This window comes from Somniosus microcephalus, chromosome 20 (assembly GCF_052327205.1).
Source record: "Somniosus microcephalus isolate GS21.2 chromosome 20, FLI_Smic_1.0, whole genome shotgun sequence".
Classification (NCBI taxonomy): domain Eukaryota; kingdom Metazoa; phylum Chordata; class Chondrichthyes; order Squaliformes; family Somniosidae; genus Somniosus; species Somniosus microcephalus.
The window spans coordinates 22,842,793-22,865,818 of NC_141006.1; the positions used below are offsets into that span (position 1 = coordinate 22,842,793).

A 23,026-nucleotide genomic window follows, 5' to 3' on the forward strand; every position below is an offset into this window, starting at 1 on the left:
GATGATCAGGTGCTAGAAGGTAAACAACAGTTGTTCATGGGATGGATAGATATTCTGGAGTTTTGCTTGCTCACCTTTGGGGATTGGGGGAAATTAATGCAGAACATTTAATCGGGAGAAAAAAATAGTAATCCCCAAATGGTGCTAACAGCTTGAGTTACAAAATGTGCAGCATAGACAATACCAGCATGAGATGTAAAATCTGATGGTATAACCCAAAGTCATTCCAAAACGAACCAGATACATCAAGAGCACGTGAAGAAAGGCGTATCCATTTAGGAAGGTTGGACCAAAACACCTGGGAGCAGATCACAAAATCTAACAACTTTAAGGAGATTGATTAGGTCCTTGATGAATTGTATATGGTCGTGGAAGAAGCAGGCTTGATGGGCTGCGTAGCTTTTGCTCATTCCACACTTTCTTTTCCATTATTTCATGGTTCACTTAAACAAAGTTGCACAATGAAAATGTGTAAGAATGAAAGAGTGTGCATTTCTATTTGCATTTCCCAATATTTTATTTCATATACAAAGTACAGTAGAATCAGCATGTCTAAATTTGTGTAATAGCGTATTTTAGTGGCTAATTCAGGGTGATGAATGAAGTCCTCAAGTTCTTAAATAAATAAAAAATAGAAGTAATGACAAAAATATTTTATAATTTAACACATGGTACCAGTTGGTGTCCCGCAGCATTAACACTGAAACAATAAGAACTTCTACTGTTGTTGTATAGCTAACGAAACACATGAAGGAGTCAGGTGTGTTCAGAGGATTCAGAGAAGGAGAACTCCACTTTCAACCAACCTACAAATACGATATTGGCTCTGATAACTGGGACACAAGGTAACCAACCGATCCCTTGGATTGTTTATTACTGGGAGTTTTTCAATGTTGGATTTGCCGTTTTTAACTTGAAATTTATTCTGATCAAGGTCTAACTAAAGATAGTTACAAATGCAAGGTACCATTTTCCCCTAGTTTTCTCCTGAAAGTACTGGCTTTTGCTGGGGTACAGTTCCACAAGAGAGTGCCCCCTTCACTGCATCCTCCAACAATTAAACCGTGCATTTATAGAGCAACTTCAACATAGCAGGATGTCTCGGGCCACTTTACAAAGGAATAATAAGAGGCAGAAACCAACCAGAGGAGAGAGGTTAGGGGTGATGACTAGAGGCAAAGTGTAAAAGTTGAGTTTTGAGGAGGTTTTTGAAGGAGGATAGAGAAGTAGAGAGGCATAAGTACCCAAGTGTGTGTGTGTGTGTGTGTGTAAACCACTGTGAGGCAGGCAGTGTGCCTGAAAGGCTTTTACAGATGTGTTGTCTTATTTACTTCTTAGTGAGAAATGTCGAGTTCCCGCCTGGTGTGATCGAATCCTTTGGAAAGGCAGCAGCGTCGAGCAGTTGGAGTATCGCAGTCACATGGCTTTGAAAATCAGTGACCATAAACCCGTTAGCGCACTGTTTCTAGCTGGGGTATGGAACCACCTTTTCACATTCACTAGTGTTCCATCCTAGCACTTGGTCGTCTGTTGTAAAGAGGAAATGTCCAATAGTATTCCATGTTTACTAAAAAACTATCAAGTATCATCAAACCTGATTATTTTGTAAATAGTTTATCTGGATTGAAGAAAGACTCAAAGCACCTTAGAATTAAAAAAAAACGATTAAAAATGGACAGTTGTGAGACTTAACCGTTGCAGGAATGAAAGGAAATATTTTGCATGTGGAAAAATGTGATGCTAAATTGAACTTGATTGTATTATTGTTGATATTAATTGGGCTTCACTGTATCTCAAATTTCTGAGGGTCAGTGGCAGTCTGAAGTGATTTATTTCTTTGCACCAACACTAAATTTACAGTGTAAACCCAGAGTGGTGTAATCTGAATCCGAGCGAAGCAGACTGACACCCCCAGAGGAGGGAGTCGGACATACTGGCAGTGACATTGCATGGTGTGTACAGGAAGTGCTGTCAAACCTGGTTCGCAAAGCTCTTGGGAGATTCCTTAGACCTCCACCGTACTTTTAAACCTACCTGATTTTAAATTGCATGTTTAGGGTGTGGGGATTCGCCACTTCCAGCACTCAACAGGTAAATTTCTAGCTGTTGTAAGAGAAATCTGTGCATACACAAAGCTGTCTCCTGGTCAGGACAGCCAAGCAAGGGACCAAGCAATGTGTTGCCTGGCTATAGCCTAAACTGCAGCTATTGGTCTCAAACCAGTAAATGCACCCCCAGTAGTTGGTACAGTACAGTGAGCCTACATTTCAAAATCAGCAGTGAGCGGAAAATCATTTGCACCATATATAATGCAGTCATGAATGGGAATCACCTTTTCTTCACCTTGTGAGTCTTTGTTTCAGTCCTGGTTGAGGTTTTCTTTCTGTGTAGAAATCACATGCGTTCAGGGCTACTGGTTCATTCTCGTATACCTTTTATTGTCTCTTCTACTTCTTTTGTCTCTTTCACTTCTTTTGTCTGATCGCAGCCCTGCCTTCGATCTATTTTATTTTCTTTCCAGTTTTGAAGAAGGGTTCGCCCCACAACGTCAACTCAAATTTCTCTCCACGGATGTTGCCTGACCTGCTGAGTTTTTCCAGCATTCTCTGTTGTTATTTACAAATTGGTGTTGGTAAATTAGTGAATTTAATCCATTCTCTGCCAGACCAGTAAATGGAGCTCTTTCTGTCTATTGTGATCTCTTTTCTAGATGTTTGTACTTTTGGAGTAATAACTAAGCAGGAATAATCTTTTAATAAAGACTGAAAATGCTGGAAGCAGAGTTGGGGACGGTCCCGGCAATCGGGGAGGAAGGGGCTACAGATCAGGTCTTGGTGGGAGGAGGTCAGCGATCACGGCTGGAACGGGGAGGTGGCAATCAGCTGAAGGAAGGCCGAAGGCTTCCTTGAGGGGCCGGCGGGAGGGAGGACACTGCTGCTCCTGTTGGCTTCCATTTCACTGCTGGGTTTCCTGAGCCCTGGAAAACCCGGCTAGCAGCTGTTAAATTTAAATCAGACTCGCAGTTGCACTGTGGGAGCTTGATTTAAATATGTTAATGAATGTTCCGCCTCTCGAGGGCAGGATATCGCAGGCTCAAAACCCACCGTCGTAAAAACAGATCGTATGATATGGGTTGGGGGTGTGTTCTCCAATTTTTAATTTTTTTTTACCCCTGACCCCCTCCTCCCCCCCCGACCCTATTCTGCCCTTAGTGGGGGTGGTTAATATCGAGGCCAGCGTTTCAGATTGATGACATTTCATCACATCTGCTGAAAGGTCATCGGCCTGAAACGTGAACTCTGTTTCTCTGAGTATTTCCAGCATTTTCTGTTTGTCTTTATTTCAGATTTCCAGCATCCCACAGTATTTTGCTTTAGTTTTAAGGAATAATCTCTAGGTTGGTTTGCGGTGGAACTTTGTGGCGTTCGGTGATCAAGTACCGTCCATATTTTTTTACAGATGAAGGTGGTCAATGAAGACTTGTACAAGAAGACATATGAAAATATTGTTCGCTCACTAGACAGAATGGAGAATGATTCTATTCCTTCAGTGTCACTGTCCAAGACAGAGGTAAGACACTCTGTTACCTTTTTAGGTCATCCAGCTTTTCTGACTGACCCGTTTTGTGTGATCGTCAGCTCAATTCAACTTGGGCGATATGTTGTCACCGATGCTCCCTGTAAGCTGCACAGAGCCCCAGGGATCCCACGGCTTGCCGGCTTTCCAATGTAAAATCCACACATGCGCAATATTTTGAATGGCCCACGCATCCCCTTAAAGGGGCCGTGCGGCGCCAAACAAAATTACAGGGAACATTGGCTGCCACACCTGCTTTCCTGCAAGTGTCAAGGGTGTGCCAATGAAGTGAAATTGCAGGGTTCTTGGAGAACTCATTGGCATGGTATATTTTCCAACAATATGTTTAAATGTTGTTTGCATTGAACTTTTGTTACTGCCAAGGGAAGTTGATGAAAAATGTATTGAAGATGTTCAAACTGTATTACCTGTCAATACAAGAACATGCAAGGTTGGCTTATGTTTATCTGCCACTTGATAAATAAAATATATCACCCAAGGTCAGAATATCCATACTGCACCAATGTTTTCTCAGCTTTTACTCCAAATTATATGTTGAATTCCCAAATATTAGACCCAGGAGCCTAACTGGACTTTCCTCATTTCAAACCTATCAGTGTTTGCATCTGCATTTTATTTTTTCTCATTTGCTCTGAATGCTCCCAAGTGGCAGCAGCATGAAAATCGTACAGTGTTTTGTGAAATCTTCAGGGACCTTGTGAAAATACCCCACATGGAGTTTGTACGTGAAGCCTCTAATGAACCTTCAGAATATGGGAAACTAATTCCGACTGCTGCACAGCCATCTGGGATTGTGCCCAAGTGTTCAGGTCCTCTGTACAGTTCTCATTCACTAGAAGCACAAATTAATACCATTTTTAAAAAAAAAAAGTATTTTATTCCTTATAATGCCAGGTTTAGAATGCTTTGTGAATCTATGATTTAGATGTGTTCTTATGCAGTGATTCTTTAACTTTGTTCATTTTTATGTTGTTAACTGGAATGTCATTGTGCATGAGAAGAGTTTACATATTTAATGTTCGATCCAGTCCTTTTTCTACTCCCACCCCAAAATGATCTGGTGGGCAAAGGTGCCACCCTTTGTATAGTAGCACTGAGCACATGGTCACAGGCTCAAAACCCTGGTGTGTATAGAGTTATCTCAACCAGTGAAACAGTGGGAGTTCTACAGATTCCTGAGCAAGAGGAGAGAGAAAAGTCAGCCGGGGTTGCCATTCCTGATTGCTATGCATAGACCCTTCCCAGCAAGTGTGTTGTGTAGACATGGCTGGCGTGGACAGGATCAAGCTCCATGACTGACTAGCCGGCTGTCCCTCACTGTGATGGTAAAACATGAATTGACCATTTGGGTGAGGTATTGGAGGTCGTTGGCACCTATGAAATTGTATCCAGAAAATGTCCGTGCCTTCGGGAGAGAAAGGGAGAAAGTTGCAAAAAAAAAAAATGTTTTAAATACACTACATCCAACTATTCAAAGCTCAGACAGAGTTTGATTATATCTTAAAATCAGTTTTACAGTGGTGACTCATTCTTTGAATTACCTTATAAAAGCAGATATAAAAACAGAAAATGCTGGAAATACTCAGCAGGTCAGGCAGCATCTGTGGAGAGAGAAACAGAGTTAACGTTTCGGGTCGATGATCTTTCATTTTTATGAAAGCAGGTGTTTTCTTAGCCTGTTTAACCAGTTTTTTTTCCCCCTGGAGTTTTAACTGTTCATTCTGAATGAATGTTTCCAAACATTTAATCAAACCAACATTTTCTGTAAAGCTTCTGACCTAGAAATTTGTCTCGAGCGGTGGTGCAAATCGGGCGGTATTGGATCCGATCGGCCGCCCGTTATACGCAGCGCCTGAGATTCAGCTCCACTGCCGTCAATGCAACTGAATATTGGGCGCTGCGTCTAACGGGCGGCTGATCTGATCCGATACCGCCCGTTTTTTTGCGCCACAGCCCAAGACGAATTTCTAACCTTGTGTTTCTAAATCTTGCCATCAGTGTCCCATTTTAAAAGCAATATGAGTATTTATTTTTTGTATATTTATTTAATTAGTAATGCTGAGCTCATCTGAAATCATGTGTACTATCCTGCTCCTGATTCCACGAGGAATACAGCCATGCAACTTCTCTCGGGAAATTAGCCACCTCCCAACAGTGTCCTGAGCAATGCAACTGACATTTATTTTGCACCTTTAGTGTAGAAAAGCATCCCAAAGCCCTTCACAGAGGCATAACCAAATAAAACATGGTGCCAAGTCAAAGCAAGGAGATAGTAGGAGGCGCGGCCAAAAGCTTGGTTGAAGAGGTGGGCTTTAAGGAGGATCTTAAAGGGAGAAAAGAAGTTGGAGTTTAGTGAGGAAATTCCAGGGAATGGGGCCTAAGTGGATGACTGCATTCTCGCCAATGGTGAGGCAGAAGACGCCAGAGTCAGAGGAGCAGAGAGTTCCAGTTGGGGGGCGGGGTGGTGTCGAGCTGGACGAGGTCATGGAGCTAGGGAGGGGCGAACCCCAGAATGGATCTTAAATTTGTCATGTCAGGAGTCAATGTGGGTCAGTGAGGATGGAGCTGATGAGTGGCACACGCACTTTCTTGGCAGGATTCCTGAACAGTCATTAGCAGTGAAAAGCATGGACTGCCTTTCCAAGGCAGAGAGCACTGAGGCCAATTGTCATTTACCTCCCCACCCCATCCCCCCTGCATCACAACTCCGCACAGTCTCTTTAGCTGAGCCATCTAACACAGGACAGACCCGGGATTGAAGTTGGGATCTTCCTGACCTCTATGGCCCAGCACCACACCACGCCATACAGTGCATTTCCCCAAATCGCACTTGCTGTTTAAATGCAAAAACAAATCAGAATTTCTTTCACTGTTGTTTTTAAAAAGTGTACAAATGGTAACATTTTGGCCCTGGAATTTCCCCGCAGATCTCCTGGTCTTGCACTGTAACTTCAACAGGAGACCAACAGAACCCTCAGAGAAATGACATAAACAACAGAAAACAGACGGGTACGCCAGTTCTCTGGGGATTCTGGCAGTCTCTCGCCCAAGGTTACAGCAGGAGACCAGGAGAGAGACCCCCCCTCCCCCTTGCAAATTCAGGGCTTTTATCTTCGATTAATGTAATACCTGGATTGCTTGTTATTTTCCCTCCTAGTTTTCTCCCTTCACCTAAAAATCCTGGTGCTTCTTGCATGGGGTTTAGTTCCACAGGCACCTGCAGCAGTAATGTATCGTGCTCAGTGACCGCCAAGATAGTGAGTGTTGACTGGCTATTCGACTGTGGGGAGCATCACCTTTGGGATGCTTGGGCAATTCTGGTGCTTCATGGAAATCAGATACCCCTGTGTGGACCAAGGTTCGAAACTGGCTCAGTACCACACAACATTGATTTTGCATTGTTAATATTTTTATTGAAATCTGTAGAGAGTTGTATTCATAAAAAAAATGACTGTATAACACTTTTTTCTTGCTAGCAGCACTTTATTTAAAAAAAAATTGTTTTCTTTTTTCAGTTCCATTTTAAGAATGTAAAGTTCATGCAGCGCCAGGTTCAAACACTTACTATTGCGAACACTGGACTCGTGCCCTGTCAGTTTGAATTCATCACCAAACTGGACGAGCCTTCATACTGCAAACCATGGTTCAGTGCTACCCCTAGTAAGGGGATTTTGCATGAGGGTATGTTATATTCTGTACAAAAGCATAAATGCATCTCTTTTGAACCTTGAGCCCTGTTCCTAGTTTCATTTCGTATTTTTGTTTCTTCAAATGATCACAATTAAAAATGGAAAGCACAGGGGGTCTGGGTGCCACATAGAATGAGCCTGCTGTCCTTTCACCTGGTCTTCGGTCCAGGATATGATGAAAGTGCTCACAGTTAGCTGTATGGATTATATACATATAAAGTGAGTGTGAGACCATCTCAGCTCAGTTCCTAACAGTTGTGTGCTGTCCAAGGATAAAATGGGCACTAAAGTGGCCATCTCATTCAGAGACACCATACATTTGGCTGGTGTGGGAACTGGAAATGTCACAATGCGCTTCTGAGTTTGTCCATTAACCCCAAACCATGCTACGCCTGACCTAGATACTTGAGCTAGAGCTTGATGATGACCCTGGTGCCTAAAGGGAAAAGCGTTCCCAGCCCCAACATTTCTCACTTTTATTTGCACAGAAGTTCACCATTTTAAAAAAAAAAAAAAAGAAACATCAACAAAAGCAAAGCATGATTTGACCATAGCTTTGAATAAAGATAGCTGGAGATAGACACTTGGTTTCACTCTGCTTCCGCTCTTTTGACTGTTGAGCATTATAGTTGCTGTGAAGTTATTCTGTAAATGCCCGCGCTTTCTTCGATGAATGTAATACCTGGATTGACTCATAACTGGAAGCCCAGCCACGGGCATTACCCAGGATGAGATGGGAAAGTGAAAAAGGAAATAAGAGGGGCAAAGAAAGAGTATGAGAATAGATTGGCAGCTATCATTAAAAGGGAATGCAAAAGTCTTCTATAGGTATATAAATAGTAAACGGGTAGTAAGAGGAGGGGTGGGGCTGATTAGGGACCAAAAAGGAGACCTACACGTGGAGGCAGAGGGTATGGCTGAGGTACTAAACAAGTCTTTGCATCTGTCTTTACCAAGGAAGAAGATGCTGCCAAAGTCATAGTGAAAGAGGAGGTAGTGGAGATACTAGATGGGATAAAAATTGATAGAGGACATATTAGAAAGGCTGGCTGTACTTAAAGTCGATAAGTCAACAGGACCGGATGGGATGCATCCTCAGATGCTGAGGGAAGTAAAGGTGGAAATTGCGGAGGTACTGGTCATAATCTTCCAATCCTCCTTGGATACGGGGGGGGTGCCAGAGGACTGGAGAATTGCAAATGTTACACCCTTGTTCAAGAAAGGGTGTAAGGATAAACCCAGCAACTGCAGGCCAGTCAGCTTAACCTCGGTGGTGGAGAAGCTTTTCGAAGCGATAATCCAGGACAAAATTAACAGTGATTTGGACAAGTGTGGATTAATTAAGGAAAGCCAGCATGGATTTGTTCAAGGCAAATCGTGTTCAACTAACTTGATTTGAGTTTTTTGATGAGGTAACAGAGAGGGTTGATTAGGGCAATGTGGTTAATGTGGTGTACATGGACTTCCCAAAGGCATTTGATACAGTGCCACATAATAGGCTTGCCAGCAAAGTTGAAGCCCATGGAATAAAGGGGACAATGGCAGCATCAATACAAAATTGGCTAAGTGACAGGAAACAGAGTAGTGGTGAACGGTTGTTTATCAGACTGGAGGAAGGTACACAGTGGTGTTCCCCAGAGGTCGTACTGGAACCACTGCTTTTCTTGATGTATATTAATGATTTAGACTTGGGTGTACATGGCACAATTTCAAAATTTGCAGATGACACAAAACTTGGAAGTATAGTGAACAATGAGGAGGATAGTGATAGACTTCAAGAGGACATAGACAGGCTTAGAGCAGAGAAGGTTCAGAGGAGATTTGATAGAGGTGCTCAAAATCATGAGGGGTCTAGACAGACAGAAACTGTTCCCATTGGCGGAAGGGTCGAGAACCAGCGGACACAGATTTAAGGTGATTGCCAGAAGAACCAAAGTCGACATGAGGAAAAACTTTTTTATGCAGCGAGTGGTTAGGATCTGGAATGCACTGCCTGGAAGGGTGGTGGAGGCAGATTCAATCGTGGCTTTCAAAAGGGAATTGGTTAAGTACCTGAAGGCAAAAAATTTGCAGACCTACAGGGAAAGGGCAGGAGAGTGGGACTAGCTGAAGTGCTCTTGCTGGCATGGGTTCAACGGGCCGAATGGCCGCCTTCTGTGCTGTGTAACCATTCTATGATTCTACGTGTCAATGAGCTAGACATTCACAGAGTGCACCACAGCCCAGGCACCTGGAGAGTTTCCTAGAGCCACATGAAGTGAGGTAAATAGAGTCATAGAGTTATACACCACAGAAAGAGGCCCTTTGGCCCATCGTGTCCGCGCTGGCCATCAAGCCCTGCCTATTCTAATCCCATTTTCCAGCACTTGGTCCGTAGCCTTGTATGCTATGGCATTTCAAGTGCTCATCTAAATGCTTCTTGAATGTTGTGAGGGTCCCTGCCTCTACCACCCTTTCAGGCAGTGAGTTCCAGATTCCAACCACCCTCTGGGTGAAAAAGATTTTCCTCAAATCCCCTCTAAACCTCCTGCCCCTTACCTTGAAACTATGCCCCCTGGTTATTGACCCCTCTACTAAACCTGCCACCCAAAGGACCGCTCCAGTTTCTTGTGAAAAGGATTCTAAGCAGCTGGACACATGGGGCAAGAGACATAGCCTCATACCAAATGCACTGATTTGAAATTTAATTACAACCAATCTACGGTAGATAGATTCCATTATCATAGTCAGGAATTGGAAACGGGCAAATGTGTTTAACGTTGGCCAGACAGCCGAGCTGCTTCAGGGGTTGGAGATTTTTAAAAGAAATTCACCTTTTCACACTCTACATTAAATATATGAGGAGATGACATGCTTGGTTCTGGGAAATCTAGAAAGTGCTGATAGTAGAATCATACAGCACAGGAGGAGGCCATTTGGTCTGTGCTGGCCCTTTGAAAGCTATCCAGTTAGTCCCACTGCCCTGCTCTTTCCCCATAGCCCTGCAAAATCTTCCTTTTCAACTGTATATCCAGTTCCCATTAGTACTTGCAGGGTGGCTGGACACAATTCACTCAATCCTTGGAAGTAAATTTAGTTTCTATTTTTTTTTTTAAAGAGTCATTTGTCCTCATTGCCCCAAATCAGCATTGTCTGCCCCAAATCAGCATTTGCTTTTTGCTTTTCTTTTTTAACAAATTGAATAGTTGTGGCTTTTATCTACAGCGACTGAGTCACAAAACTATCTTGACTACGGTACAATTAGCATCTTAAGACCCTTCTAAGACAAACAGGAAAATGCATTCCTGCTACCCTCGAGTTCGGTGGAACGTTCTTTACAGTAATCAGATGCAGATTGCTTGTTTTGTGGTGTGAATGGAGCAGCTACAATAAACAGGGTTTTATATTTCTTTTCAGGAGATAGAATAGAAATTGAGTTAGAAGTGTACGTGAATAAATCTACTGCTCTCTCATTGAATATGGGAGCGGACCACATTGAGGATATTTTAATCTTGCATCTACAACGAGGAAAAGACTACTTCCTGGCCATTTGCGGGAATTACCTCCCAAGCTGCTTTGGATCCTCGTTGCAAGCACTTTGCTACATGAGGGAACCAATCCGAGACGTGCCACCTGAAAGAATACAAGAGCTGGTGAGAAAATGAATTTAAAATAGTCTAAAGCAGCAGCAAGAAGACACCTGCAGCCATGGAAATGAGCTGAAAGGGCTTGGTTTTTAAAAAATTTAGCGCAAGACGGTTTAATTTTTCCTTGCTTGCTATTTTTAACATCCGCCTTGGATCCATGGTAGAGTACTCTTGTCCCTGACCCAGAAAGTTGTGGATTCAAGCCTCACTCCAGGACTTGAGTACTTAATCGCAGCTGACACTTGCATGCAGCACTGAGGGAGAACTGCACTGTCAGAGGTGCCGTCTTTCAAATGAGACGTTCAGTCTTCCTGTTGAGGTGGATGTAAAAGATCCCACCACATTATTCGAAGGAGAGCAGGGAAAGTCTCCTGGTGTCCGGGCCAACACTGAACTCTCAGCCCATGCCACCAAAACAGATAACCTGGTTATTTATCTCACCTGCTGTTTGCAGGACCTTGCTTTTCACAAATTGGCTACCATGTTTGCCTACATGACAACACTGACAGCATTTTAAAAGTAATTTAATGGCTGTGAAGTGCTTTGGTTGTCCTCGGGACGTGAAAGGCACTGTATAAATACGTTATTTATATCGGTGTTTTGGGCTAATGCTACCTATTTAGGTATCTTTACAGTTTGCTCACTTTGACCCTCGGAGTGCTGCTAACTACCTTGTCATGGTACAATTTCTCTGCCAGAGCCACTTAAGGGGAAAAACGCACAGTCACCCTTTCACCTTGGTTTCTCAGTAATGAGAGTAGTTTGGCCTTTACCTGGCTACATCTATGGGCTAGATTTTGCAGGGGGTCAGCGGGCGCGATCAGTGGCGGGTCGGGTGAGAATTTTTTTTCCCCCAGCGGGTCGGGACCCCACTGTGAACCTGGTGCCACGCACCTTTACCATATGTTGGGTCTGTCAGCGCTGAGCAGACCTGACAGGCAGCGGTGGGGGATGCAATTAAAATCATTAGTGGCTTGTTTACAGCCACTTATCAGTAGTTTTTTCCCAGCTTTTTGGATTTGACAGGTCGTCCTGCTGTGCCTAGACCTCCTCTGTGAAACTGAGGCAGGAGGTCAGTGGCCATTGAATCAGCTGATGAGTTGACAGCTTCAAATGTCAAGTCACAGCTCCCAGCTGACTGAAAAATGTTCTCTAAACTGCAATTCCACTACAGATTCACCATGCTGCAAGTCTTTACACAAGTCTCCATTCAGTCTGACCTCATTACCTCTCCCACCATTGACAGATCGCTTCTGTCATCTCTACTTCACCTGCCATCTATTCCATCAGCATGGGTGCCCTTGAAACTATCTTACCTTGGTCCTCAGAATCCCACCACGATCAGCCCCCAACACCAGCAGCACCAACAATGACACCAACCTTCTCCGCAATCAACTGATGCTGCACAGGCCACAGGGCATCAGCACCCGAGCACATTGCTGGCCAGAGATGGCCTTACCATGGCAGATTTACTTCACTTGATGCTGTACACCCTGGCTGCCACATGATGCGCTAGGTTGGCACCACCCCACACCAACACCATAAAACATCCCTACAATGCCCAAGCCATTCCTTTCACACTCCCCACCATTGTGGGAGGGGGGGACAGTTATGCTCAACATTCACTGCAACTGACCTAAGCCAGTTCCAAAGGTGCACACAAACCTTTACAAGAATGCAAAGTGTTGAAAATAAAGGTTTCAATGTTTGACACCACATTAACAGAAACTTTAGATGAACATTGGATAAAACACCCAAGTGCCTACCTTTGTGTTAGTTAGTATGATTGCGTGAGGGTGAGTGTGAGGGGTGACTAGTGAAATGGGGAAGTGATAATGTCGATAGAGAGGGATGGGTGGAGGTGCAAGGTAAGTTGCTGTGAGTAAGGATGTGCTGGAGTAGGGTAGGGAAGGCAGAGTGATGGGGATGTGATGAGAGACACAGCAGGATGAGGTTGAGTGTGGCTTTGTACTAAAGTTTCGTGATATACTGAGATCATTGAAAGGTTTGCAGCACTGCACCAAGATCTTCCTGACCACGTCCCTGCTTGTGTCCTCCTTTGCAATGTGCGACCAGGCTGTGTTGATCTCCTGGGGAGGTCTCTTCCACCCATGGGAAGGGAAGAGGACCTCCCTGCGTGCTGTGACTCCCTCCATATGGAGGGAGTCATGGGAGAGCCTGGGTGCAGCCCTGCACCTCTGTGCAGTGCTTGCCAGTGTTTGCAGCACCTCAATGCTGTAGAACACTGACAGCACACATGTCAAAATGAAGTTGGCCATGGTTCCTTTAAGGAAACTGGCTGATAACGCGTCATCAAATGACATCACCAGACCTGCTTCCTCTAATTGGCCGGGAAATGCGCTGGGCAGGCTTAACGAGCCCAATCAGGGAAATTAATTTCTGAGGCTGGGATGGAGCCAGCTGCGGGGTCGGGACCCGCCACCAACATCGCCCACCACGGACCCGCCGAGGTTTGTAAAATCCAGCCCTATGATTCGACTCCTGAACCTTGATTTGCTATAAACTGACCTCTGGAGCTGGTTTTCCACAAAGTGGTTTTCAAAATTGACTTCTAGAGGCTCAGGAAAATAAGTAAATACAGCTTTAAAAGGTCCAAAAATGAGGAGGGTGGTATAGAAAAGGTAAATTAGGGAGTGTTATTTAGAATTCAAGCTTAATTAATGCAAACATAAAAGAGTGGGGATGCAGAGTAAAGCATTTAGAAACTTTTTCTTATTTTTAAATGTTTTCAAATGTTTGTTTTGGTAATGTAGATTAATATTAAAAGTTACTTCTGGCACCCGATTAGCTTCTTTTCTGTATTATTGGGATTTATCTCGGCATAATGCTGCAGGAACTGGGAATGTAAAAACTAGGTAATGCAGGAAGACTGGAATTTCCCAGAGCAGTCGGAAGTCCAGCATCTGAATTGTGCTGTCTCTGTAGAAAACCCTGTCTTCTGGAAGTATTGCGTCAGGCAGACTCCTGCACTGTAACTAGTGAGGACTTTGCAAACTACCCGTTTACCTCCGTGTTGGTGGAACCCAGGAAAAAGGTGACGACGGAGCATGAAAGAAAGAAAGGCTTGCATTTACATAGCGCTTTTCACAACCTCAGGATGTCCCAAAACACTGCACAGCCTATAAAGTAGTTTTTTTGAGGTGCAGCCACTGTTGTAATATCGGAAATGTGGCAGCCCATCTGCACAATTTAGGATCATAAGCCTTCGAAAGAACGAACCTTCTGCATTCTGAAGATATTAGGGAATTTCATGGGATCTTCAGAAGGGAATTGGGTGCGTATTTGAAAAAAGAAGACTATAAAAGGGTGCAGAGGAATGGGATTAGAGTAGATATCTCCAGTTGAACAGCACAAGTATGATGGGCAGTGCGTGCTGTAATTTTTATGTTGCAGGTAATGCCACCCTCAGGAGATTGGGTGCTACTGCATCATTAAACCAAAGATCTTAAAAATAGTTTTTATCTCATAACTAATTCATTATTAGGTGTGGCCAGGTTAGGCCTGGGTCAAGTTTCTTGCACTAATATTTATTTTCAAGTCTCCAAAGGCTTGAAAGGTGTTGTGAATACAGACGTTTGATACAGTTACTTGCACGTCTTGTTTATTTCTGTGCAGCCTCAAGATCCAGGAAACCTCCCGATTTTTTTCCCTAAAGGCACGTTTCCATTGCTTGACTGAGCATTGTGTTGGGATCGAAAGACCCATTAATAAATGCCTTCTCCGTGAATTAATGCAGAGCAGTTGGTGTATCTGCAGACAGTCTCCCTTAAACTCTCACTCTCTGAGCAGAGTCAGCTCCACTACAATTTAAATTTGAATTCCTGGAGTGCAGCTCTCACCCCCCTGTATTGTGAAACAAGACGCAGAAAAATATTCTGAATATGTATGTCTCTCCCTTTATAAAATGTTCTTACGGACCACAGAGACAGTTAAAATTGCGACTGCTGTCATGAAGTAATGGAAGCATCGATTGCACATGTGGCATTGTGCCTTCATATTGTGTGTGTTGATGTTTCTGTTCCTCCTATCAAAGTTATGGCTCCCAGTTCTAAGCACCCTCTCCTCCGCCAACAACACCCTCCCCCTGCCCACCTCCGAAACAAAATTATCTAAAATGTGTAACTTACATTTAGTTCTATGGATGATGGAATTTGTAAGAAAGAAATGAACAAGGAGCATAAATGTGGAGTGTAACTAGTGAAAGAACAAGACAGTGGAAAGATTTTTTTTCGCAGATGGAAGGTGCACTTTATTTAACTACTGGGTTTTCAACGCAATTTGTTTACTCTGCAGGAAAAAATGGCGATCAAGAACAAATATGGTGACTGCTTTCTAAACGAAGTGCTGCTTGACATCCCTAAAGAAATCTGGATGATGGTCGACCACCTGCACCGCAATGCTTCACACCAGGTCTCGTCAAGAAACACATCCTCCTTGCAGTTGGAATTATTTCCAAAATATGAGGCTCACTCTTTTTTTTTTTTTTTTTCTTCCCTTTTTCATCCCTGCTTTTCCATGGGAATGTAGAGTGTCTTTATTGACTTGTTAAATGCTGTCATTGTTTGTAGGGAGACCTCTTCCAGCAGCCAGGACTGAAGTTGGAGCTTGAGGAGATCCGAGACTGTTTAGATACGGGAATACCAGATTTTATCCGTATCCTTTTCTAAATTGTAACTCGGCTTCAGAATGACGTTACGGACATTCTAAGGTATCCCATTATTTGCATTGGTAAGTATTGAAGAGCAGGCTCGGTGCATTGATTCTTTATCATTGAGGGGGTTTACTTTCATGATGGTATAGCACTAACTTGTGATTAGTGAAGCCCTGATAAATGTTGATTAAGAATTGACTCTGTCATTCAATGTTGTGTCTAAACCTCTTTTGTGCGCGGTGCCTTTAAATTTGCTGTGCGGCTGCGCACACGCGGTATCTTAGTAGGAGCAGCTTGTGAGTGGCCTGCGCCGTATCTTCCCGATTTGCTACGCACGTACGCAGCGTAGAGGGAACGTTGGTGTCATTACAGTATATAGATGGCCACCATAATATTCCTGTCTGTGTATACAGTACCTGAAATCAGCCTGCAGTTTCCCATTGACCTAGCATCAAAAATACCATGTTTACAGCGTATACAGCTATCAGTGGGGTCGATTTGGGATCAAAAAGGAGATCTTGCGGAGGCAGAGGGCATGGCTGAGGTACTAAATTACACCATCCGAAAACAGAGGGGGGCAATTTCATAGGAAAAACCGGGTGGGAAGGAGGCGGGGGGAAGTGAAAGTTGCAAAAATCTAAAACCCAACCCCAATCCACCCACTTTCACCATTTTAGTCAGGCGGAACGGGGGGCAGGCAACCAACCCGCTGCTGGGAGGCAGGTTGACAATTTAAATATAATAATGAGGCCTGAAGCCTCTGTTTTAACCTGCTTGGCAAGGCTCAAAGTAGAAAAGCCACCCGGTCCAGATGGGATGCATCCTAGGTTGCTGAGGGAAATAAGGGTGGAAATAGCGGAGGCTCTGGCCACAGTCTTCCAACCCTCCTTGGATATGGGAGCAGTGCCAGAGAAGTGCAGGATTGCAAATGTTGCACACCTGTTCAAAAAAGGCGAGAGGGATGAACCTGGCAACTACAGGCCAGTCATCCTAACGTCGGTAGTGGGAAAAATTTTTAGAGACAAAAGTTCGAGACAAAATTAATTGTCACTTGGAAAAATATTGGTTAATAAATGACAGCCAGCATGGATTAGTTAAAGGCAATTCATGTTTGACTAATTTGATTGAGTTCTTTGATGAAGTAGTGGAGAGGGTTGATGAAGGTAGTGCGGTTAATGTGTAAATGGAATTTCATAAGGCGTTTGATAAAGTGCCACATAATAATAGACTTGTTAGCAAAATTGAAGCCCATGGGATTAAAGGGTCAGTGGCACCGTGGATACGAAATTGGCTAAGAGACAGAAAGCAGAGACTAGTGGTGAATGGTTGGTTGTTTTTCAGACTGGATAGAAGTATACATTGGTGTTCCCAGGGATCGGTATTAGGACCACTGCTTTTTTGATGGTCTGAACGTGGGCATGCAGGGCACAATTTCAAAGATTGCAGATGGCACGAAACTTGGAAGTGTAGCAAATAGTGAGGAGGATATTAACAGACTTCAGGAGGCTATATAGACAGACTGGTGAAATGGGCAGACACATGGCAGATGCAGTTTAACGCAGAGACGTGTGAAGTGATCCATTTTGTAAGGAAGAATGAGGAGAGTCAATATAAACTAAATGGTACAATTTTAAAGGGGGTGCAGGAACAGGGAGACCTGCGGGTGTATGTACACAAATCTGAAGGTGACAGGACTTGTTGAGAAGGTTGTTAAAAAACACACGGGATCCTTGACTTTATAAATAGAGGCATAGAGCACAAAAGCAAGGAAGTTATACTAAACCTTTATAAAACACTGGTTAGGCCCCAGCTGGAGTATTGTGGCCAATTCTGAGCACCACACTTTAGGAAGGATGTCAAGGTCTTGGAGAGTGTGCAGAGGAGATTTACTGGAATGGCACCAGGGATGAGGGACTTATATTACTTGGAGAGACTAGAGAAACCTGAGATTGTTCTCCTTACACCAGAGTAGGTTAAGGGGAGATTTAACAGAGGTGTTCAAAATCATGAAGAATTTTGATTTGGTAAATAGGGAGAAACTGTTTCCAGTGGTAGAGGGGTCGATAACCAGATGACGCAGATTTAAGGTAATTGACAAAAGAACCGAGGCGAGATGAGGAGATTTTTTTTTTAATGCAGAGAGCTGTTATGATCTGGAATGCACTGACTGATAGGGCGGTGGAAGCAGGTTCAATAATAACTTTCAGAAGGGAATTCAATAAATAGTTGAAGGGAAAAGATTTGCAGGGCTGTGAGGAAAGAGCAGGGAATGGGACTAATCAGGTACCTTTTTCAAAGAGCCGGCATAGGCACATTGGGCCGAATGGCCTCCTTCTGTGCTGTATCATTCTATGATTCTATATTTCACTATCTGAATTGGATGTAAATCTTGAGGCAGCAGAGAAAGACTGAAATAATGAAAACTCTACCATATCTTTACACACCTCGCGCTAACAGAATATGACCTGCACTTTGTTTCTGGCCCAAGGGAAATGCTGCAACAAAGCGCTCTTTGTAAAGATGAACTTTTTAAGTTGGATTTTTTTTTCTCACACCCATGAGTTTAAATAGCTCCCCTGCATACTGTGCATCATTTCTTATGTCGATTGGATTGCTTGAGCAAAGAGCCAGCACAGACACGATGGGCCAAATGGCCTCCTTCTGACCTTTAAACTTCTATGGCTCTATGAAAAGACAGCAGCTGTATTGTTCCCAGGCTCTCAGTGTCTGCCTTCAACTAGCTACTGTAAGATGTGCAATACCTGTGTATTTGTGTGTGTGTGTACAAACATAATGTTTCTTTTTGCCTACATAACAACAGCAATTACACTTCAACGGTAATTCATTGGTTGTGAAAGGCATTGGGATGCCCCGAGGACATGATCAATGCAAGCTCTGTATTTAGAATTACCTTCCACTCTACACTTTCCCATATTCACAATATATATTAATGATCTAGATGAGGGAACTAGATGTAATATCTCCAAGTTTGCAGACGACACAAAGCTGGGTGGGCATGTGTGCTGTGAGGAGGATGCAGAGAAACTCCAGTATGATTTGGACAGGTTGGGTGATTGGGCAGATGCAGTATAATGTGGATAAATGCGAGGTTATCCACTTTGGTGGCAAAAACAGGAAGGCAGATTATTATCTGAACGGCAATAGATTGGGAGAAGGGGGAGTGCAACGCGACCTGGATGTCCTTGTGCACCGGTTGCTGAAGGTAAACATGCAGGTGCAGCAGGCGGTTAAGAAGGCAAATGGTATGTTGGCCTTCATAACGAGTGGATTCGAGTACAGGAGCAAGGATGTCTTGCTGCAGTTGTACAGGGCCTTGGTGAGACCACACCTTGAATATTGTGTGCAGTTTTGGTCGCCTTATCTGAGGAAGGATGTTCTTGCCATGGAGTGCAACGAAGATTCACCAGACTGATACCTGGGTGGCAGGAATGACGTATGAGGAGAGATTGGGTCGATTGGGCTTATATTCGCTGGAGTTTAGAAGAATGAGAGGGGATCTCATTGAAACTTATAAAATTCTAACTGGACTAGACAGACTAGATGCAGGAAGGATGTTCCCGATGGCTGGGGAGTCCAGAACCAGGGATCACAGTCTAAGGATAAGGGGTAAGCCATTTAGGACAGAGATGAGGAGGAATTTCTTCACCCAGAGAGTGGTGAACCTGTGGAATTCTCTACCGCAGAAGGCAGTTGAGACCAATTAATTAATTATATTCAAGAAGGAGTTAGATATATTTCTTAAGGCTAAAGGGATCAAGGGATATGGGGAGAAAGCAGGGACAGGGTACTGAATTTGGATGATCAGCCATGATCTTATTAAATGGCAGAGCAGGCTCGAGTGGCCGAATGGCATACTCCTGCTCCTATCTTCTGTTTCTATATAGTCTATACTTTGCTGACTAGCATCGTTCAACACAGTTGTGAGTAAATTCCTCTAAAGGCTATCTTAACCCTGGCGTTAACACCTTTACATAGATACATAGAAGATAGGAGCAGGAGTAGGCCATTCGGCCCTTCGAGCCTGCTCCGCCATTCAATGAGATCATGGCTGATCATCCAAATTCAGTACCCGGTCCCTGCCTTCTCCCCATATCCCTTGATCCCTTTAGCCTTAAGAAATATATCCAACTCTTTCTTGAATATACTTAATGAACTGGCCTCCACCGCCCTCTGTGGCAGAGAATTCCACAGGTTCACCACTCTCTGGGTGAAGAAATTCCTCCTCATTTCAGTCCTAAGTTTTAGACTGGTTAATTCCTCCATTTTAAAAAAGCCCACAGAGCAATTTAGCACAAACACGTTGGAACAATGCCGGTTAGATAATGTACCCCATTAACACAAAGTGCAAGAGTGAAGTTGTATCACGTGGGAGGGGATACGATTCACCGTGATGTTCATCTCCATTAGGGAATGGGAGCAGAGGGACGTCGGCAGCATTCCTTATGGATGTCACTAGAGTAGAATTTCAGGTTGACTGATTGATTGCAGGTGTAGTATTCACTGAACAGCGACTGCAAGGCTTACACTGACCAGCATGTTACAAGTACAGGAAACTTTCGATTTACCGGCACCTAAATAACCAGAAATCTCGGTTAACCGGCAAAATTCAGGAGTAGGTTCAGGTAACTTTTATTTTTTTTACTCCATTTGTTGCTGTGCAAGCGTGTGGCTGCAGCTGTTGCTAAGCTACAGAGACACTTGCAGCTTGTGCCCGTTGTTCTGAAGCTGTGGTTTGTTGCTTTATTCGGAGCTCTCGGCTCCGTATCTTTTAGTATAGCGTTCGGTTATCCGGAATTTTTGATGAACCGGCACCACGTCGGTCCCGTCCGTGCCGGATAAAAAAAAGTTTCCTGTAACATGAAGTACCTCGTGCTTTTTCCTTAACTTGTTTTTGCAGCTGGCAGTACCCATTCTATAACTGAAGCATTGTTGCTCTTTCTGGATGCCCTTCCAGAGCCAGTCATCACTTACGACCTGTACAATGATTGTTTGGAGAATTCCTGCAGCTACACTCTGAGCGAACAGGTAAAGAGCACAATCCAGCTTCTTCATGTCTAATGTAGACTGTATGTATTCCCAGTTTCACTACATGAGGTAACTATAGGCAAATCAAAGCAGAGGGCTAAGATCCTATGACTCATTACTTGCTAAACCTGCCTGTCTGACGTTGTTGTGGCTAAGCCAGAATTTCCTTCAATTGTACATCAGAAAGACTGAAACCATAATTTCAGGCCCCCACAAAATTCCACACCCACGCCATTGACCCGTATCACCCACCCTTGCTCCGGCTGAGCCAAGCTGCATGTGCCCTCACTGTTGTCAACCTAGAGCTAAGCTACAAACCTCTGCAGCCATGATCGAGAGTCCCGAAGGGTGTGTCGCCTACCTGGTGCCAGGTAAGGCATATCTTGATGCGGCAGCAAAGGAACCTAGAAAGGGAGTGGGGAAGATCCAGTTGTCGTGGTCCGTGTCGGGCCGGACAACATAGGAAAGAACAGGGGGGAGGTCCTGCTGACTAAGTACCAGAAGGTAGGAGCTAAATTAAAAGGCAAAACCTCGCGATTAAGACCAGTGTACCTGTGGGATGGACTTCACCTGAACTGGGCTGGGACCAAGGTCCTAGCTGAAAGGATAAATAGGGCTGTAGAAAGGACTTTAAACCAATAAAGGGGGGAGGGCTCAGGGAGAAATAAAAATTAAAAATAGCCTAAAGATTTAAATAAAGGGATGAGAGTGAAGTTCAGGTCATCAGTAGTGTTAAAGATAATATAAATACTTAGATTCAGAATAAAAATATAGGAAATAACTGATAAAAATACAATGGAAGTAATAAAAAAAAACAAGGAGTGTGACAAGTTAAAATGTGTGTTTAAAAACATCAGGGCATAAAGGTCTATTGCCGAAATAAAAGTTCTATACATTATAAACTTGCTGGGCTACGGGGATAGAGCAGGGGAATGGGACTGACTGGGATTGCTCTACAGAGAGCCGGCACAGACTCAGTGGGCTCAATGGCCGCTTTCTGTGCCTCTGTGACTCTATAAACTTGACTCTATGGGAGCGATCTTGCCAGCCCTGGGGAGGCGGGTTTCGAGGCGGGACTGCCGGGAAAATGGCAGAATCTGGGGGCGGGTATCCATCCTGCTCCAACCCGCCTCTGTGCCACCTTCCCAGGAGACGGGGACCCGACCCGCGCCGGGTCCCGTCTTCTCAAGGCGGGAAGGGGATTAGTGCCAATTAACTACCTGTTAGCAGGCAGTTTTTTGGCTAATTCCTATTTTGAGCCCTGAAGTGTGGGCTTCCCGACGGCTCTGAACCTCGCCAGGGTCAGCGAGGGGGGCCCGAGATGTCCGGTGTGCAAGTGAGTGATGGGTGCATGTGTGCAGAGGTAAGTGTGTGAGGTGTGTGTCAAGTGTTTTAATAAGTTTTACTTACCTTTACTTCTTCCTGCAGGCTTCCACCCTTCAGGTCTCGGGAGTCCCTCAGCTGACCGGCACAGAAAGCAGAATGGCCGCTGAACTGTCAAAAGCGGCAGCTTTCTGCTCAGAAAGACTTTCTAATTGAGTCTTGAGTAAAGACTCAACTTAGAAGACAGATTGTCAGTGTTTGACAGCTTCACAGAGCTGTCAAACGATGACATTTCACCTATCAAAAGCTCTGGACAGATGAAACGTCACTCGCTGACGTCACCTGTAACCGGCTTTCCCTTAATTGGCCTGCTAAACCCGCTGGGCCGGCTTAATAATGTCAATCAAGGGGAAATAGCATGGGTTGGCCACAAGTCGATGGAGGCGGGACTAAAACCCGACAAGTGGGAGTCCCGCCTCCAAAAGCTCCCCATTGACAAAATCCAGCCCTATGACTCTATTAATGCACATAGCATAAGAAATAATTCAAGTGAATTAGAAGTGAAAATTCAGCTTAAAAGGTATGACGTAGTGGCCATCACTGAGACCTGGTTACTAGCTGGGCATGACTGGGAGATAAATATTCCAGGTTCTAAGGTTTTTAGCAAGGACAGGGAAAGTGGAAAAGGAGGAAGGAGTAGCGATCGTGACAATGGATGAGGGGATATCCATAATGGTAAGCAGGCAATAGAAACGCTACGAGTAGAATTGTGGTATAGAAAAGGATGTAAGACTTTGCTGGGAGTTGTCTAAAGACCTCCAGATAGCAGTGATACATAAACGGGGAGATCAGAGAAGCTTGTTGCAAAAACAGAGTAGTCATAATGAGAGACTTCAATTTCCACATGGACTAGGAGAAGCAAAACAGCTCGAGTCCCAAAGGCAGCAAATTTTTTGAGTGCATTCGGGACAGGTTTCTGGAACAATATGTTCTTGAACCAACAAGAGAACAGGCCATCTTAGATTTACTGATGAGTAATGAGCCTGAATTAATCAAAAATCTAACGATAAAGG

General features: G+C 44.0%; 1 protein-coding gene across 5 annotated transcripts in view; it reads left to right on the forward strand.

Annotated features, from left to right (window-relative positions):
- Positions 1-23,026, forward strand: part of inpp5b (inositol polyphosphate-5-phosphatase B) — a 131,184-nt gene that overhangs the window by 97,750 nt on the left and 10,408 nt on the right. For all 5 annotated transcript variants that reach the window (XM_085962401.1, XM_085962397.1, XM_085962398.1 and 2 more), the window contains 8 exons: positions 736-845; positions 1,339-1,474; positions 3,460-3,570; positions 7,113-7,278; positions 10,683-10,918; positions 15,227-15,343; positions 15,502-15,586; positions 20,503-20,630. In XM_085962401.1, coding sequence (XP_085818527.1) covers positions 736-845; positions 1,339-1,474; positions 3,460-3,570; positions 7,113-7,278; positions 10,683-10,918; positions 15,227-15,343; positions 15,502-15,586; positions 20,503-20,630 — 1,089 coding nt within the window. The remainder of the gene's footprint in view (positions 1-735; positions 846-1,338; positions 1,475-3,459; positions 3,571-7,112; positions 7,279-10,682; positions 10,919-15,226; positions 15,344-15,501; positions 15,587-20,502; positions 20,631-23,026) is intronic.